At 47.7% G+C, this 18,820-nt stretch overlaps 3 protein-coding genes across 6 annotated transcripts in view; 2 read left to right on the top strand and 1 right to left on the bottom strand.

Moving 5' to 3' along the window:
* LOC310670292 (uncharacterized protein) overlaps positions 1-18,820 on the bottom strand; it is a 197,115-nt gene that overhangs the window by 162,007 nt on the left and 16,288 nt on the right. The gene's annotated exons all lie outside the window — the stretch shown is intronic.
* Positions 1,118-5,702, top strand: LOC310670617 (zinc finger and SCAN domain-containing protein 26-like). The gene is made up of 3 exons (XM_083426217.1): positions 1,118-1,613; positions 3,137-3,263; positions 4,879-5,702. Exons 1-3 carry the CDS (start codon positions 1,125-1,127, stop codon positions 5,646-5,648), a joined length of 1,386 nt encoding a protein of 461 aa, XP_083282343.1. The 5' UTR covers positions 1,118-1,124; the 3' UTR covers positions 5,649-5,702.
* LOC310670307 (uncharacterized protein) lies at positions 9,491-17,049 on the top strand. 3 transcript variants are annotated; one of them, XM_083425456.1, is made up of 4 exons: positions 9,491-9,634; positions 12,420-13,233; positions 14,133-14,241; positions 15,603-17,049. In XM_083425456.1, the coding sequence occupies exons 2-4, from the start codon at positions 12,517-12,519 to the stop codon at positions 16,754-16,756; spliced, it is 1,980 nt and encodes a 659-aa protein (XP_083281582.1). In that variant the 5' UTR covers positions 9,491-9,634; positions 12,420-12,516; the 3' UTR covers positions 16,757-17,049. The 3 variants fall into 3 exon arrangements, with proteins under 3 accessions (XP_083281582.1, XP_083281584.1, XP_083281583.1); XM_083425458.1 differs by having other exon boundaries at positions 9,498-9,634; positions 12,474-13,233; XM_083425457.1 differs by lacking the exon at positions 9,491-9,634 and adding an exon at positions 9,685-9,704.

Here is an 18,820-nt window from a genome sequence, read left to right as displayed (position 1 = left end):
TGGATTTAACCCTTTGAAGGAGCAAAGACCGGACCCAGAAGCTAACAGAACAATTTGCATTAGGACCAGCAGCCTCCCAAGCATTGAGCTATTTTTGCAATGGTTTTCTATTGCTGCAGGAGAGCAACAAGGGGCATAGATCAGTGGCAGAGCGTCTGCTTTGCATGTATCCCCGGCATCTCTAGGTAGGGCTGCAAAACTACGGAGCTGCTGCCAGTCCGTGCTGGCAATATAGAGGTAGATGGCTGGTTAATGGTTAAATCAACAGCCGCGGCTCAATTCCTAGCGAGGCAAGAAAAAATGTGAGGGGAGGAGTGGGGCGGGACAGAGGACAGCCTTCCATGCATTTCCTTGCCCGGCTTTGCAGCTAAAATGCCGCCTGGCTGAGATTTATTTTTTGCATTGCCAGGAGGTTGGTGCATGGGGTGCAATGAATGAGGTGCGTGCTCAGAAAGTGCTGCCTAGTGGGTAGAGCATGTGCTCCTTGGCATGCAGAAAATTCCTAGGTTCAATCGCCAGGGCTAGGAGAGAGAGACTCCCTGCCTGAAACTCTGCTGAGCTGCTGCCAGTCCGAGCTGCCAGTACTAAGCCAATAGCCCGACTTGGTATAAGGCAGCTTCCGAAGTTCCTGAGAGTAGCACGCACCCCCCCTTTCTGAATTGTATCAGCAAGGAGTCCCCGTCCCCCCCGCATAGAATTCATAGAATTGTAGTTGGAAAGGACCCTGAGGGTCATCTAGTCCAACCCAACTCGAACCCATGACCCGGAGATCAAGAGTCATGCTTTGGAATGTGGGTGACCCCTTTCCAAGTTCACGGTGAGCTCCGGCCCCTCTTTTTCTGGAAAAATAGCTCTGGGTGGAAGGCTAAGGGCAAGCCCATCGTCCTCTGCCCCACCACACACTAGTGAGGGAAAGAGCTGCGTTCGAATCCTCCCTGCAAGCGGAAATGGCTCTAGCAGGAGTCGGGGAACCCTCAGCCTCCTGCATTCAGTTCCCAGCTGCGTTAGAGCGGTGGCTTCAAATGGGCTTGACCCCTGAGAGCGAGGAACCACACGCCCGCCGTCTCGAGGAATAAGGCCAAGCGTGCGCCGTGGGACAGTTTCTGAGGTGGACCGTGGAACAGATGAAGCAGGATCCGACCGAGGGGGTGTTGTCTCGGCACTGGGAAGCCCAGTGGCAGGCTTTCCTGAAGGCCTCGCGGTTCCCTGGGTCGGAGCGGGGAGACCCACAGACTGTGCTGTGGGGTGGGGGCAAAATCTTCCTCCCCCATCGGTCCGTTGGCCGGCAGATTATGGCAGAGCAGGGGGCTGGCTCTGCAACTGCCCTCGGGGCAGAGGCCCAGCGCCAGAGCTTCCGCCAGTTCCGCTACCAGGAGGCCGAGGGCCCCCATGAGGTCTGCAGCCGCCTCTGGTACCTGTGCCACCGGTGGCTGAAGCCGGAGAGGCGCACCAAGGAGCAGATCCTGGAGCTGGTGATTCTGGAGCAGTTCCTGGCTGTCCTGCCGCCGGAGGTGCGGAGCTGGGTTCAGGAAGGAGGCCCGGAGACCTGTGCCCAGGCGGTAGCCCTGGCGGAGGAGCTCCTTCTGGGGCAAAGAGAGGCGGAGGAAGAACAGGTGAGGGAGGATGTGCTCACCTGGGCCCTGTGGACCGGGTGACCTCAACAGCTTGGGATAGCTCTGCTGGTAGAACACAAGATTGTTGATATCAGGGTTGTGGGTTCGAGGCTCACCTGGGCAAAAGATTCCTGCATTGCAGGGGGTTGGACTAGATGACCCTTGGGTTCCCTTCCAACTCTACAGTCCTATGAAAAGCTATACATATAGAGTGGAATTCAACTCAGTGCTAAGTGGGATGTGCATGTACAGAACAAAGTCTGTTCACACAGCCGAACTCCCCCCCCCCCCCCCCCGTTCTCCAGAGCAGATTTGGTGGGTGAAATATACTCGGAGTCGAGTGTGGATTTCATGCTCTTTATTCAGCTCATAGTAGTGAGGAGGAATGGAAGTTTCCTCAAACTGTCTGCTTTATATACATTATTTACACAATGGGCCCCACGTGATTGGCTAATTCCGGGATTCTCCTGTAGGCCAATCAGGTTGCGGATTCACTTCCACCTGGAGTTAGATTGGGTGGCTCCTGCGGACCAATCAGACTGCTGCATTCTGGATCCTATTGTTCTAGGACCAATCAGACTGCTGCATTCTGGATCCTATTGTTCTAGGACCAATCAGACTGCTGCATCCTGGATCCTATTGTTCTAGGACCAATCAGACTGCTGCAGTTTGGATCCTATTGTTCTAGGACCAATCAGACTGCTGCAGTTTGGATCCTATTCAACTCAGTACACAACACCGGGCTTGTGGGGGGGAGGGGCAGGGGAAGCCCTGTTGTGTGAGTGGACCTTGTTCTATATGCACAACTTACTTGAATCTCTGCCCAGATATTTATCGTTGTATTATTATTTATTTTTTTGTATCTAATGTGTACTTCTACAAATCAATTGTTTAGCGCAGGCTTCATCAACCTTGGTCCTCCAGATCTTTTTGGCTTGCAACTCCCATGATCCCTAGCTAGCAGGACCAGTGGTCAGGGATGATGGGAATTGTAGTCTCAAAACATCTGGAGGTTTAATGGTTTAATTGTTTGAATTGTCTTTTTCTTAGCTGCCTTGGGTGGTGTTATGTACTGAGTTGAATAGGATCCAAACTGCAGCAGTCTGATAGGTCCTAGAACAATAGGATTCAGAATGCAGCAGTCTGATTGGTCCTAGAACAATAGGATCCAGAATGCAGCAGTCTGATTGGTCCGCAGGAACCACCCAATCCAACTCCAGGTGGAAGTGAATCTGCAACCTGATTGGCCTACAGGAGAATCCCGGAATTAGCCAATCACGTGGGGCCCATTGTGTAAATAATGTATATAAAGCAGACAGTTCGGGGAAACTTCCATTCCTCACTACTGTGAGCTGAATAAAGAGCATGAAATCCACACTCGACTCTGAGTATATTTCAGGTGGCCTCTGCCCTGAAAGGTGGCAGAATAAGTTTTTTAAATTCATTGAAGAAGCATAGACTGCGTTCTGTTAGCTGGCAGAGACCTTTGCAAAACAAACTGAAAACGCTGCCTGCTATTTCAGGTGTCGGGCCTGTCCCAAGTCCTGAAATTTCCTGATGATGAAGAGGAACAGGCGTCATCTGAGTCCGGACAGGGGCTCCTCCGTGGGGAGATCAAACAGGAGAGCGGAGATTATGCCATTTCTCTGGGTCAGCATCTGTAGCGTGGTATTTCAAACATTTATTTCCCTGAAGGATATTTACCTTTCTCTTCAGCCGAAAAGGGTCCCCAGAGTGGCGAACAGAGATCTGTAATGGGAGAATCTGAAAGACAGTGCACAAAAGGAAGAGGGACTGGGAGGGAGGAGGAGATTGAGATTCCTAGTTGAGATTCCTGCATTGCAGGGGGTTGGACTAAATGATCCACCGGGTCCCTTCCAACTCTTAAGATTCTACAAATCTATTTAAAAAACGACAGGCAGCGGTTGCCAGAGTGTCCTACAAAGATCACTAACATTGCAGCCCCTGCCCTCAGGCTTACAGTCTGAAAGACATGGCACAAAAGGAAGAGGGTTTAGGAGGGAAGAGGACAACACACAACTTAGTTACAAAGTTGTTTTTAAGACCAGCTGGAGCAGGCCATAAAGTGCTGGTGTCTCAGCTGACCCAAAGGGATTCCTTTCTCTTCTCTTCTCTTCTCTTCTTTTTTTAGTTTTTTATTTATATTTTTCAAATTTATACATTTCATTAGTTTTACAATCAATTTAACATTTCAAAATTGGACTTCCTTCCCCCTCTTTCTGCAGTTCCTTTTTTTTTAAAAAAAATCTTCTGCATATCCAAATTCATTTAACTTGCTTCTTTAATTATCTACTGTAAATACTCCTCTAAAACTGCAGGTTATTACAATAATCCTGCTAATGGTTTTATCTGTTTACAATTGATCTGTAAATAGTCAACGAACCATTTCCATTCTTTTATAAAAAGTTTGTTAGCTTGATTTTTTCATTCTTCCACTTAGTTTCGCCATTTTTGCATATTCTATAAGTTTTAATAATAATAAACAATTTTATTTATACCCCACTCTCCCCAGCCAAGGGCGGCTAACCACCGATATAAAAACAAATTGTTTGAAATACAACTTTAAAAAAAAGATTAAAATACAACTTTAAAACATTAAAATGCAGCCTCATTTCCATGGAAACTCAAATCAAAAACGTTTTTTGGGGGATGAAAACGTCAAGTCTTCACCAAAGCCAACTATCCAGACTGGTCCTACATGAGCCAGAAAAAAGCCAGGGAAGTCCCCAAATAGGAGTTCCATCACAGGAGGAAAAAAGAAAGAGCGGGAGGGAATCAAGTTGATTCCAACCCAAAGGCCAAGTGGAACAACTCTGTCTTACAGGCCCTGTGGAAAGAAATCGGATCCCGCAGGGCCCTGGTCTCATGAGACAGAGCGTTCCACCAGGCCGGAGCCAGAGTTGAAAAGGCCCTGGCTCTGGTTGAGGCTAATCTGACTTCCTTAGGGCCCGGGACCTCTAGGGTGTTGCTATTTATGGACCTTAAGGTCCTCCGTGGGGCATACCGGGAGAGGCAGTCCCGTAGGTACGAGGGTCCTAGCATCCATTCTCCCTTTATTGGGACTTCTGCTGTAGGTGGTTGGAATGGCTGTTGCCAGGAGAGACCAGGGGTTCTTTAGCTGTGACCCCTGCATCACAGGGTTGGACTAGATGACCATTGGGTCCCTTCCGGCTCTACAATTCTGTGGCTCTGAACATATGCGCACGCACACCTGTACATACTCATTTTATTCTTATTCCAATAGATGATGCTTGGGGGACTGAGAAGGATTGGGAATCGCATGAGGTGTGGTCGGGAGGAATTAAGAGCGGAGAGGAGGAAGCTGACACTGAGAACCGAGAAGACGTCCTCGAGGGGGTGAAGCGAATGGAGATGTGGGACCAGAGACCCGTAGCCAGCCAGCTAAGCCAGTTTGGAGCGTTCTACGAGCTCTCGGCCCATCAGGAACAGCGGCCGGAGAAGAAGCAGAGCACCTGCGGTGTTTGCGGAAAAGGCTTCAGCCGCAAGTCAAACCTTCTCCGACATCAGAGAATCCACACGGGAGAGGAGCCCTACAAGTGCCCGGATTGCGGGAAGAGGTTCCGCTGGACCACGAGCCTCATTGCGCACCAGAAGATCCACACGGGGGGAAAGCCCCAGGAGCAGAGCTTTGACCACAGCCAGAACTTTGCACGGCACCAGAGGCTCCCCTCCACCAGAGGGAAGAAGCCACACAAGTGTGTCGATTGTGGGAAAAGTTTCAGGCGGAGCTCAAATCTGGCTATTCATCAGACGATCCATGCAGGGGAAGAACCTTTCAAGTGTGTGGACTGTGGGAAAAGCTTCAGCTACAAGTCAAGTCTCAGCCGGCACCAGAGGGTCCATGCAAGCGACAAAAGATTCAAGTGTCCGCTCTGCTGGGCAAGCTTTGCTTTCAAATCCAGCCTCACTAGACATCAGAACATCCACTGCGGGAAAAGTTTCAGCAACGGGCAGGACCTTCTTGCACATCAGATCATTCCCGCCGGCACATAAGCAGCCAGACTCTGTTCTAAGAGGCTGGAGTAAAATAAAATATTTTTGTCTTAAGGGTGGCGGGAATGTTTTGTTGTTTTTTTTAAAAAAATTGATTTTCACATTTATCACATAAAAAAAAGAAAGAAAAAGGAAGAAAAACATTACAACACACAAAACAACATAGAAAAGACACACAAAAAAGAATTTTTTACTTCCAAATCCTAATTTCATTTCATTGATAACTGACTTCCTCGAATCTCCTCTAACTGAATTTCATTATATCTCCTGTTTAGCAGTTCTCCAAATTGATATTTCTAATAATATAATCTTCTTACATTTACTAACTTCTTTATTAAAATTTTAATCCTTAATGTTTATTAACAACATATTCTTATTCTACCCCTAAGCCTAATTCTTACTTCCAAGAAATTTCTCTTAATCTTACGTTAGAATATTTAGCCAAATATTCTTTAAAATTCTTCCAGTCCTCTTGTGTCTCCTCCTCTTTCTGATCACAAATTCTTCCAGTCGGGTCGGCCAGCTCCAAAAAGTCCCATCGTCTTCACCTGCCAATCTTCTATTGTTGGTATCTCTTGCGATTTCCAATTTTTGGCTAATAAAAGTCTTGCTGCTGTAGTGGCAAAAAAACCCAGTCTGACATCTTTTTTGGGCAATTCCAATCCTTGGGTGGTGGAAATGGTTTTGATACGCTAAGTCACATATTCTCCCTTTGTGACCCGGATGCAAAAAGAAAGCAGCAGAAGAAGAAGAGTTTGGATTTGATATCCTGCTTTATCACTACCCGAAGGAATCTCAAAGCGGCTAACATTCTCCTTTCCCTTCCTCCCCCACAACAAACACTCTGTGAGGTGAGTGGGGCTGAGAGACTTCAGAGAAGTGTGACTGGCCCAAGGTCACCCAGCAGTTGCATGTGGAAGAGCGGAGACTCGAACCCGGTTCCCCAGATTACGACACTACCGCTCTTAACCACTACACCACACTGGCACACACAAAATTGTATTGTGAAGTGTGGAATCCTATCCCTCTTTGTTTTCTCCCAAGCAAGCAGCATTGCCTTGCCCTATTAGGGCCACTCTGCTCTCTTTATTTAGGGAAGACAACAAATATTGAGCAGACAGACAAACAAACAAACAAACAAACAAACAAACAAACGGTGCAAGGAATCTTCTATTCTACACCTAGAAAAGCTGTAAATTAAAACAACTTGCAAACATTTATACATCGAACGGCCTGTTTCACTAATTTAGGGAAAGGGCACAGAACTGTGTGGGGTTGTGGGTGCGACATGACTGGGGCCCACAACCAGATAATCTGTTTCAACACCACAAGGCTCCCATTTGCTGCTGGAACATCATCTCCATGTGCCCTAGGAATGTCACAGCCCCCATTCTCCATTTGGGTTCCATCCCACACCAATGTGATGGGTTCCCAGCAGTGAGAAGTTCCCGGGGCAATGCCACCCTTTGGGAAGAGGAATTGCTGGAGAATCAGGGTGTGTTGCAATATTTTGTTTAGTTGAGTGATTGTCCCTTCCTAGCCCGCAGAACTGAACCTATACACACCGGGAGCAGCTTTTCAGAGCACGGAGATACACTTGACTCCCAAGTTTCTACAGTTCAGACGGCCTTTAAGTAGTGGAAACGTTGATAGCCATATCTCAGTGGAGCAATTTTAGACGGAAGCACAATTTAATTAATTGGCGTTGCTTCCCTCGAAATCCCAGTTAGGCTTAGGGAGGAAAGCGTTGTGTTTGGGGTAGGGACTGGGGCAGCAACACCAAGGTTGGATCCAAAGGTTTGTAGCTTGCTGGTAAATGATCTGCTTTGCATGGTTGAGTCCTCAGTATTTCCAGGTAGGGCTGGATACATCCCTTGCCTGAAAACCAGGGTAGCCACTGTCAATTGCTGTAGACAAAGCTGGACTAGACAAGCTATTGTTGTTGTTTAGTTGTTTAGTTGTGTCCGACTCTTCGTGACCCCCTGGACCAGAGCACGCCAGGCCCTCCTGTCTTCCACTGCTTCCCGCAGTTTGGTCAAACTCATGCTGGTAGCTTCGAGAACACTGTCCAGCCATCTCGTCCTCTGTCATCCCCTTCTCCTTGTGCCCTCCATCTTTCCCAACTTCAGGGTCTTTTCCAGGGAGTCTTTTCTTCTCATGAGGTGGCCAAAGTATTGGAGCCTCAGCTTCAGGATCTGTCCTTCCAGTGAGCACTCAGGGCTGATTTCCTTCAGAATTGAGAGGTTTGATCTTCTTGCAGTCCATGGGACTCTCAAGTCTCCAGCACCATAATTCAAAAGCATCAATTCTTCAGCGATCAGCCTTCTTTATGGTCCAGCTCTCACTTCCATACATCACTACTGGGAAAACCATAGCTTTAACTATACGGACCTTTGTTGGCAAGGTGAGGTCTCTGCTTTTTAAGATGCTATCTAGGTTTGTCATTGCTTTTCTCCCAAGAAGCAGGCGTCTTTTAATTTTGTGACTGCTACCAGGGAATAAATCAAATTACCCTAAATGGAACTCTCATCAAGCATACAGAGGGTTGCAGTCTAAGACCCAGATTTGCAACCTCAGCTTGGAGGCTTGCTGGACAACCTTGGGCCTGAATTTCACACACAAAAACCATGTTTTTGCAAATAACATGAAAATGAGTGTTAAACTTGCACTGTATTATGTTATATTTCTGGAAGTGTCTTCCATGTCAGGTTAAAGCTCAAATGCAATGTATAAATTTGCAGTTGGGGTCATGCCATGAGAACGGATCAAACTGCTCCTGCGAATGTAGATGTGTGAATGCCGCAGATAAATGGAACTAAATCAAACAAATGCCCCCAAAGTAGCCATGCCCACTGAGTTCAATAGGGCTACTCTGAGTAGGGCAGGCGTCCAATGCCACCTCCTGGCTCGGAGTCTGAACACACTCAACCATTGCACCATACTTCTGGAACGCCTCCCTGCAAGATGTGAATTGCAAGGTCATTTGTTTTGTTTCCCCCCAACTTTGAATTGATATTTTATTGGGGGGGGGAATGAAATATAAAGCAGCAAAGTGATACAAAAAGAGAAAAAAAGGACAAAAAACACAACCTTGTAATAAAAGGGCGGTGATGACATTATATGAATATATTCAAAAATACCTAACCCATACATTCTTTTATAAATTCGATATTATTATCCTAATACTAATGTAAATATGAAGTCTATTACATTTTGTAAAAATTCGTTCCAAATATTGTCGTGTTTATCCAAGCAGAGTCTACGGCTGTGAGCAGTCTGTTGCAAGTGTAATCATATTATCAATCCACTGATTTCTTATTTCTTATTGCAAATTAAAGGAGCTCATGTCTTTACTCTTCCAGTTCATCAATATCAGCCTCTTGACTACCATTAGAGCACGTAAAATCCATTTTGTTAACTTTCGTGTAGTAGGTATACAGTTCAGAATAATATTCTCTGCTGAATTTTAAAGTGCCCCCCCCCCTGAACAGCCATAGACATACAATCCAGCAGGGCAAGATCGTTTGTTGAGGGTGCTGGGAACTGTAGTTTTGCGAGGAGCAAACTAGAATTCCCGGGATTCTTGGGCAGAGCTGCGTGGGAATGTGCTTCAAACGCGTGGTGTGTACACAAAAGGAGAACACCCGTGCAAAAGAATTTCACGCGTTTCCGAGTGGCAAGGGAATCTTTCGCAATTCCCATCAGCAAGAGAGAGGCACTTGTGAGGACCAGCTGAGAGCGGAGGAGCCTCGATCTCCTGGGCACGATCCATTCATTCAAAAGCAAATAAATAAATAAATGCAAGAGAGACCAGGATGTGAACCTAGCATAGCACAGCCCCCTTCCTGGTCTGGCTCCACCCTTGCCCGGAAACTGCCTTTTGAAAATGCATGCATGGTGTCCCCCCCCAACACCCCCAAAATCTTCCAGCAATATAAAGATTTAGGGTACCCAATCTGCACTGAGGAAGGATCTGGCGCGATCTGGTGAGTTGAACGATAGCTTGCTGGGAGGGAGCTACTGATCCAAGGGGAATCGTCGCGTTGTCAAAAGCAGGTGAAGAATGAGGCGTAATTATTATAATAACACTGAAAAGCAAGGAGGGTGGAACCTTAGAAGCCGCCTTAGACGGAGTCTGTCTAGCGCAGTGCTGCCGATACTGGCTGGCAGCCGCTCTCCTGGATTTCAGGCTTGGGACCTGGCGATGCTTGGGATCGAACTTGAGACCTCCCGCTGAGGATCCTGACCCCGTCGCTTAATAATTTCCCCCCACCCTGCCTGTTGTAGCAATTGTAACGTGCTGGGCTAGATGTCGTATGATTTTTAATCCAGTTTTTCATCACTCTTATTTCTTACACATTGCATTTTATTGCACTGCCGTTTGGATTCCACAGGATCCCGATTCTAACCCCGCAGAAGAAATAAAAAAGCCATAAAAAATAAAATTGGGGTGGGGAGAAGAGTATTTAATGCAGTGCAAAGAATAAGCTGCAGACCACTTGGTTAAGGCTTGTCTCCAGACCGCAGAAAAAGCGCTCGTGCACCAGAGTCCAAAAACTATGGAGCCCATTCAGTTCAATGGAGGTGCTCTGAGCATGGCAAAGATTGCATGCTACCCAATAGGATTTACTTCTGAGTAAGTGTGGGTCCGTCCACTTCTTTATACTGCATTTAAGCAGCACAGGAGGGATTTTGGCTGCACCTTCGGCTCTACATCATAGCTTAGCACAAAGAATCCTGGGAATTGTAGTTTTTAAAGTGTGCTGCTGACGGTTGTTCGGAGCCCCCTATTCCCCCCCCCGAACTACAATTCCCAGAGTTTCCTAGGAAGAGGAATTGATTATTAAACCACTCTGGGAATTGTAATTCTGCGAAGGGAATAGGGATCTCTTCACAACCCTCACCACCCTTAGCAAACTACAGCTCCCAGGGTTCTTTGGGCCAAAGCCGGGACTGTTTAAAGTTCTGTGATACGGCTTTAAATGGAAACTGCAGACGAGGCCAAGGATATTTCAATAACACCCACCCAGCCCCAAAATTCCCACCATGGGTCATGGAGGCAGTGCCCTTGCAGTGGGAGGGGGTTGGACTAGACTTCCTTTAACATGCCTATATAATTCAAAATTTTATTTATATATTACATTTATTTTATTTCTTAAATCAATATCCTGCCCTTATTATTATTATTATTATTATTATTATTATTATTATTATTTATTGAATTTATATACCAGGGCAGTTCACAGAATAAAATCAAGATATAAAACAAAAAACTAAAAAAAATAAAAACAGCAACACAATAGCCCCCCTGCTCCCAAAGGAGCATATATGGGGGAGGGACCTATTGCTTCAAATTTGCATGTATTACATAATTTACATATTTTCTGCATATATTTAGCATAGGTAAAGGTAAAGGGACCCCTGAATTAGGTCCAGTCGTGGCCGACTCTGGGGTTGCAGCGCTCATCTCGCTTTACTGGCCGAGGGAGCCGGCGTACAGCTTCCGGGTCATGTGGCCAGCATGACTAAGCCGCTTCTGGCGAACCAGAGCAGTGCACGGAAACGCCGTTTACCTTCCCGCCGGAGTGGTACCTATTTATCTACTTGCACTTTGACGTGCTTTCGAACTGCTAGGTTGGCAGGAGCAGGGACCGAGGAACGGGAGCTCACCCCGTCGCGGGGATCCGAACCGCCAACCTTCTGATCGGCAAGCCCTAGGCTCTGTGGTTTAACCCACAGCGCCACCTGCCTCCCTCGTATTTAGCATATGTGGCCATTATTTCTAGGAACAGTGCAGGGGTGGGGAACCTCGGGCCAGGAGTGTAAATGCGGCCCTCCAAGCTTCTCTTTCCAGCCCTTTAATGTCTCCCCAGCTCTCACCCCTCATTGCCCTGCCTCATACCCTCCCTGAGTGGTTTTGCCTGACCGGACTGTGCCCTTGAACTCAGGCCTCTCGCCTGTTTGGATGGAGAGGGGTGTGTGTAGATACGAGCTGACCATACGAGGGCATAATCTACATTTGCCGCTCCAACCCCTGATGCCTCTGGGCCTGCTCAACACTCGCATGCGGCCCTCGGAAAGTTGCCCAGAAAGGAATGCGGCCCCCGACTTGAAATAGGGACTCCTGTGGGATCATTCACTCTCCCATCCTCTTCTTTCTGTGGGAATGTTCAGGGGTGCAGAAGAGGGTATATTGACTAATTATATCCTTATCCAACTTGTGCTAACAAGTTCCCAAAATATCAGCAGAGTTTATAGACATTCCCCTTTAAGTTCGCAACGGTAACGCTTGCACAGGTTCGCTAGAACCTCTATAATAATTACTCTGGTAATTTCCCCTTTTGTTCCCTCTTAAAATACAAGACACGACACAGTCTTCATAAAAGTATAAAAGAGTTTACTCACGTTCTGTTCACAATGTGATCCCAGAAGGCAAACAGCTTAAAAAAGGTTACATACACTTAGGATCTATCTTGTAGCAAGATAGTCCTTATCTCCTCTCTTGGCTGAGAGCCAAGAGGGCATCCTTAGATGTTTCCTCATCGAAGGAAGATGGCAGAGAGAGAGAGATGGCTGCCTGCCCTGTGCTTTTATCATTTACCTGCACAGGTGAGGCCACACCCATCTCTGGTCACATGCGGAGGAAGTCCGTCCCCAGGAAGTTTACCTGCTTGCTAGACAGACATCCCTCCCCATGTTCTAACATGTACACTATAGGAATGTTGTCATTGACTGCTCCTGTGTTTTACATCCCACACTTTCCCCCTCCAGGGAGGAAACTCGACGTGACTATTTAGAATCTGCGCTCGCCCTTCTTCCTTCTAGAATTTCCTTCCCTGCGGCGCCCTCTTTGTGAGATCAGCCCGGGATGAAAATGGAGGAGCAAGACCCGGCGGGCGAGGGGACGAGGAGGAACGACCCCTGGGCGCTCCAGCCCGAGACCGTGGGGGAATTCCTTCCGAAGACGCTGGGAGAAGAGATTAAGCAGGAACCGGACGAGGGCTCCCTGCAGCAGTGGGAGGCCCAGTGGCAAGAGTTCCTGAAGACGGTGGAATCCCCTCCGTCTGGACGGGCGTCCCCGAATTTGCCGGAAGAGGCCTGGGACGATACCAAGGCCTTCCTGGCCTCCTTCGAGCAAGTGGCCAAAGCCTGCCGCTGGCCCAAGGGAGAGTGGGCAGCCCGGCTCCTGCCGGCTCTCAGCGGAGAGGCCGAGCGGTCCTTTGGCAACTTGGAGGCTGCGGACAGAGAGGATTATGGGAAAGTGAAGGCGGCCATCTTGCGAGGGGACGCCATGCGGCAGGAGGAGCAGCGCCAGCGCTTCCGGCGCTTCCGCTACCAGGAGGCCGAGGGTCCCGGAGGGGCTCACAGCAGCCTCCAGGAGCTCTGCCGGCAGTGGCTGAGAGTTGAGAGCCGCACCAAGGAGGAGATCTTGGAGTTGCTGATCCTGGAGCAGTTCCTGGCCATCCTGCCGCCGGAGATGCAGAGCTGGGTCAGGCCGCGCGGGCCGGAGACCTGCTCCCAGGCGGTGGCCTTGGCGGACGACTTCCTGCTGAGGCTGCGGGGAGCCAAGAAGCCATCCAAGCAGGTGACGCATGTTCGCTGCCGGGCTTGCGGTGCAGCGGTGTAACCGCGGGCCCATTCAGCAAAGCTAAGCAGGGTCCGGTGCGGTTTCAAATTGGATGGGGGACCACATGTTGAGATGGGGGTTGGACAAAATGACTCTTGAGGTCCCTTCCAACTCTGTGCTGGAGCAGGGGTTGAGAAGGCAAGCTGCTGGTCATGGTATATTATTATTATTATTATTATTATTATTATTATTATTATTATTATTATTTATTATGTTCTTTGATGAGAGTTTGCCTAAGAACCCCATGAATACTAACCTCCAGTTCCGTGATGAAGGAAAGGCAGGCTCTTGGTGTATGCAGGGGCAGCCATGATTATGATCATGATTGATTATGATTATGATTATGATTATGATTATTTCTTTCCGCAGGACCTGTAAGACAGAGTTGTTCCGCCTGGCCTTTGGCTTGGAGCCAATTTGATTCCCTCCTCCTCTTTCTCTTTTCTTTTTCCTTTCTCCTCCTGTGATGAGGCTGCATTCTAATATTTTAATGTTTCAATATTTTAATGTTGTATTTTAATCTTGTTTTTAAGTTGTATTCATTCAGCTTGTTTTTATTACTGCTTGCTAGCCGCCTTGGCTGGGGAGGGCGGGGTATAAATAAAAATTATTATTATTATTATTATTATTATTATTATTATTATTATTATTGAGGTATTGAGATCCTGAGCTATGTTAGTGACTTTGTTTTTGAGAGGTGCACATAAATGTGTACATGCAATTAAAAAAAAAAAATTCAGCCCTCCTTTATTCTTCCCCCCATAAGTGCTGAAGGAGCAGCCATGTACTGGGTGTGAAAGAGGATTAGGAAGATCCTTTTATTTCTCCTCTGAATGGGTTTCCCTTTGCTGTTACAGGCGGCTTTTGAGGAGACGGATACAAGCCGGGCCTTGTCTGATATCGAGCAGAAGCAACTGTGCATGGCGGCAAAGCAGGAAGATGACAACAGGGAGGCAAGCCTGTTGGGTAAGGAGGGGATGGTTTCTGGAACCTTCTGGAACGTTCTGGAACATTCTTAACCTCAGACCCCTAAGACTCTTCCCAGACCACATGCCCCTCTGCCTGAGGTCACACCTGTCATCATCATCATCATTTATTGAATTTATAAACTGCCCTATACCCAAAGGTCTCAGGGTGGTTCACAAAGAAGCCACTAGCCTGGCTCCACACCTGCCTTGAATATTTTTGCCTACAATTCCCACAGTTCCCTGAGAGGAGGCATCGGGTTGTTGTTTTGAATACTTAAATGTATTTTATTCCATCATACATATGATATACACACACAAAGGTAAAAAATACAGAAATATCAGAAAGAGGGCCATGTGTCCCTTCTCTTAATCTGCCAACAAAATTGGAAGGTGTGAGAAGACGCTTGTGAGCAGAAACATTAAGAGGTCCATTATTTCCCATATTGGTAGTGCCAAGAATCCTGGAGGTTAGTTGTTATTGGTGGAAATGACATTGTACACACAATATTAAAATGTTCCGTATCTTCTTGACCTCGGAAACCAATATATTGTGGGTTATATTTTCTGCCATCTCCTGGTTCCATACATTTTTACACACCAGAGATATCTGCAGGCCTTCCAGAATCTTCCGTTTTTGTCCTCTGCCAGCAGCCACGTTGCCAGTTCTTTAGGTTGCCGTCTTTATATGGAAGCTGCAAGGTCATTTGTCCAGTATTTCTTTAAGGTAATAGATACCTCCTGATACACATTGGGCCAGAATTTTTTTTACCAGTGAGCACTCGCAAAATAAGTGGGGGGGAATGTTCCTCATGCTCAACATCCCCACCAGCAAAGATATGTCATTCTTGAAGGAATTGATTGTTCAACCACTCCGGGAATTGTAGCTCCGTGAGGGGAATAGGGGGGTCTCCTGGCAACTCTCAGCAGCCTCAACAAACTACATTTCCCACAATTCTTTGGTATAGTACTGCTTTAAATGTATACTATGGAGTGGGGCCTCTGAGTCAGCCCTAACCAAACCTCAGAGGAGCAGAGCAACATTTATTTGTTTTATGGCATTGCATTTATAGCCCACTTTTTTTGTCCACTGAGCCCAAGATGGCATAATTTAATTCCCACCCGCTGAGAGGCAGTGACTGGCTCAAGGTCTCCCAGTTAGCTTCATGACCCAAGGAGGGATTTGAATTCTGGTATCCCAGAATTTTCACCACGACACCATGCTGGCTTATGTGGTAGGTCAACATTTTCTCAACATCTTTGAGGTCCCCACGTTCCTCCCCCTGCTTTAGAAGACCGGTTTGAGAGATTTCGTTTTCTCTGTTGGGTCCTTTATTGAGTTCCTCCTCTTAATTTCAACAGGCGATGAGTGGAAAAGCAAGAGCGAAGGGGAGCTGTGTGGGGATTTCTCAGGAAGAGCCAAGTACGAAGAGCTGAAAGAGAATTTCTGGAGCCAAGAGAGACCTGCGTCCATCCCCCGCCAGGGTGGAGACTTCCACGAAACCCTGGTCCAAAAGGAAAACCAAACAGAAAAAAGAGGGAGTGGTTTTCCCAGTGATCACTGGGGAATCCACACAGAGGAGAAGCAAAATAAGACCGCCATGTTTGGGAGGGAATTTATTGAGAGCAGACAGCTTACCAAATGTGCAACACTCCAGAAGGAGGAAAACACTTATATATATCTGGATGGTGGAGAGAGTTTCAGTCACGGTTCAGATCTTAGATCACATCAAGATGCCCCCAGAGGTGGCGAACAGTATAAATGCTCGGACACAAACAAGAGCTTCTGTGATCAGTCCGACCTTCCTAAACATCCGAGAATCCCCAAAGGGGAGAAGCAGTACAAATGCTTGGAGTGCGGGAAGTGCTTCGGTCGGAGCGCGCACCTCACTTCACACCAGATAATCCACACTGGGGAGAAACCGTACCAGTGCCTGGAGTGCGGGAAGAGCTTCGTACAAAGCGCCCACCTGGCTTCGCACCAGATGATCCACACCGGGGAGAAACCGTACCAGTGCCTGGAGTGCGGGAAGAGCTTCAACAAGAGCACAAACTTCATCAGGCACCAGAAGCTCCACAAAGGGGAGAAACCGCACCGGTGCACGGACTGCAGCAAGAGTTTCTCGGACAAGCCCAGCCTCATCCAGCACCAGCGAGTCCACACCGGTGAGAAGCCCTACAAATGCTTGGAGTGCGGGAAGAGTTTCAGCCACAGGGGGAGCCTTAGCGCACACCAGAGAATGCACACAGGGGAGAGGCCATATATGTGCTCCGACTGCGGCAAAAGCTTCCGCGACCAGTCGAGCCTCATTAGGCACAAGAGGATCCACACCGGGGAGAAACCGTATACGTGCTCCGAGTGCGGGAAGAGCTTCAGCCAGAGCACCAACCTCACTTTACATCAGAGAATCCACACGGAAGGGAAGATGCCCTCCGAACCTGCCCACATGCTTAACGCGGGAATGGCCGTCTTAGTATTTTCCACGAATCCTGCCAACGGCCTGGTGGCATCGTAGACATCGACACGGTTATTGCAGCATGTTAATGTGCCACGAACTAGAATTCCCTTAATCACATGTACGTTTTAGGACAACAGATGGATCCGTTCCTTTCGGAGCGATGCCTATCCTTGGTTTCTGAAGCTAGGAAGGTAGTTAGAAGCAACAGAGTCTTAACAGTAGTTGTTTTTAATGTTCTCTCTGGAACTTTTCCCGTTGTTTTGTTGGTGCGTTTTGGTGGGATGGCATGAATCACTTCATGGTAATTAATTTTTATGTAAACAGAATAAAATAAGGATAAAACTGTGTAACTGTTTGGAGTGAAATGGGTTCCGGACAAAGCACGTTTCTGAAATTCACATGAAAGTACCCATGTGGGGAAAATGAGTGAGATCTGCAACAACAACAACAACAACAACAATAATAATAATAATAAATTTTATTTATACCCCGCCCTCCCCAGCCAAAGCTGGGCTCAGGGCGGCTAACAACAATCAAAATAAACCAACATTCTAAAAAGCTTTCATTATAAAAATTAATTAAAATCAAATTGATGGCAACCATTAAGCAAGATTCTGTGCAGATTGCCAGAGGAGGGGGTCAGGCTGCGCCCTGACCAAAGGCCTGGTGGAACAGCTCTGTCTTACAGGCCCTGCGGAAAAATGTCAAGTCCCGCAGGGCCCTAGTCTCTTGTGACAGAGCGTTCCACCAGATTGGTGCCACAGCCGAGAAAGCCCTGGCTCTAGTTGAGGCCAGCCTAACCTCTCTGAGGCCTGGGACCTTCAGGATGTTTTTATTTGCAGACCGTAGGTGTTGCATCATGGAGCGCCTCCTGTTCAGGGTGCCAGCCTGCCAGCCGTGCCCTTTTGCAAGATACTCCGTTCTAACCCTCTCCAACAGTCAACATTCTGTGGTCCTTGAGCATTCCCAGTTTTCACTGAGATGTTTTGGGTCATCTCCTCCCCGGCCCCCTCAGTTAAGAGATTTTTCTCCTCTAAAGATACTTTGCACTTCTGCAGAATTTAGGATTCCCTAAGCTTGCTTGTGCCTCCCTGTTGTGTGGCGAACCTTTGGCCCTCCAGATGTTGCTGTTTGGCTGCGGAACAGACTCCCTCATGATGTGGTGGACTGTCCTTCTGTGGAGGTTTCTAAGCTGAGGTTGGATGGCCATCTGTCATGAATGATCTAGTTGAGATTCCTGCATTGCAGGGGCTGGACTAGATGACCCTGGGGTCCCTTTCCTTCCCACACTGCAATTTTAGGAGCAGAGCGGGTGACAAATGTTCATAAGTGGCCTTAGTCCAGACCTATTTCTCATTCGAGCCTAGGACTTCCGCCTCTAGAGTGACAATGAAAGCCATGTTGGGATACTGCCGGGGAGACAAAGTCCATCATGACTCCATGTCGTCTCCGGACGTCCATCGATCTCCCGTAGACACGCAGTATCAGCAATTAGCGACACGAGCTCCAGAAATAGCTTGCCACATTCCAGAGCCATGCACGCTCTATCAGCAGATAATGCACAGCGAAAGATGCAGTCAGGAGAGCATTATTTACAAGTTTATTCAGCGTTGGTCAGAACAAAGAAAAACATGACTGCCTGCTTCAGTGTCTCCGGCAGAGAGAGAGAGAAAAACGAAAGCAAAGACACAACAGAAACATCCTGTGAAACATCTGTGACACAACAGAAACATCTGTGACTCAAAGCCTGCTCCCTTTTAAGGTGGAACGGAAATATCCTAACAAGCCAATGGGGCACTGCCGCACCAACCTCAGTCCGCCCACAATTAGCCCACAAAAACCTGTCACCCTGTCCAGAAGGTGGCCCTGGCTGTCACCTTCCTTTTCCTCACTGAGTGTTGCCCCTTCATGAACTCAACAGGGAAGCAGAAGATGGAGAGAAAACTAGAATTAGGTGACATTGCCTCTGGTGCCACCTACTGCAATGCGCTCTACATGGGGCTACCTTTGAAGGTGACCCGGAAACTACAATTAATCCAGAATGCGGCAGCTAGACTGGTGACTGGGAGGGGCCGCCGGGACCACATAACACCAGTTCTGAGAGACCTGCGTTGGCTCCCA

The sequence above is a fragment of the Podarcis tiliguerta genome, assembly GCF_965153285.1.
Source record: "Podarcis tiliguerta genome assembly, chromosome: 2".
Taxonomy (NCBI): domain Eukaryota; kingdom Metazoa; phylum Chordata; class Lepidosauria; order Squamata; family Lacertidae; genus Podarcis; species Podarcis tiliguerta.
Note: the sequence above shows the minus strand (reverse complement) of the source record. Positions and strands in the feature narration are given on the sequence as shown.

Coding starts and splice junctions, on each gene's coding strand:
- LOC310670617 (XM_083426217.1), top strand. CDS start 1,125: ATGAAGCAGGATCCGACCGAGGGGGTGTTGTCTCGGCACTGGGAAGCC. Junction 1,614..3,136: donor GAGAGGCGGAGGAAGAACAG/GTGAGGGAGGAT, acceptor CTGCTATTTCAG/GTGTCGGGCCTGTCCCAAGT. Junction 3,264..4,878: donor AGATTATGCCATTTCTCTGG/GTCAGCATCTGT, acceptor TTATTCCAATAG/ATGATGCTTGGGGGACTGAG.
- LOC310670307 (XM_083425456.1), top strand. CDS start 12,517: ATGAAAATGGAGGAGCAAGACCCGGCGGGCGAGGGGACGAGGAGGAAC. Junction 13,234..14,132: donor CCAAGAAGCCATCCAAGCAG/GTGACGCATGTT, acceptor TTGCTGTTACAG/GCGGCTTTTGAGGAGACGGA. Junction 14,242..15,602: donor CAGGGAGGCAAGCCTGTTGG/GTAAGGAGGGGA, acceptor TAATTTCAACAG/GCGATGAGTGGAAAAGCAAG.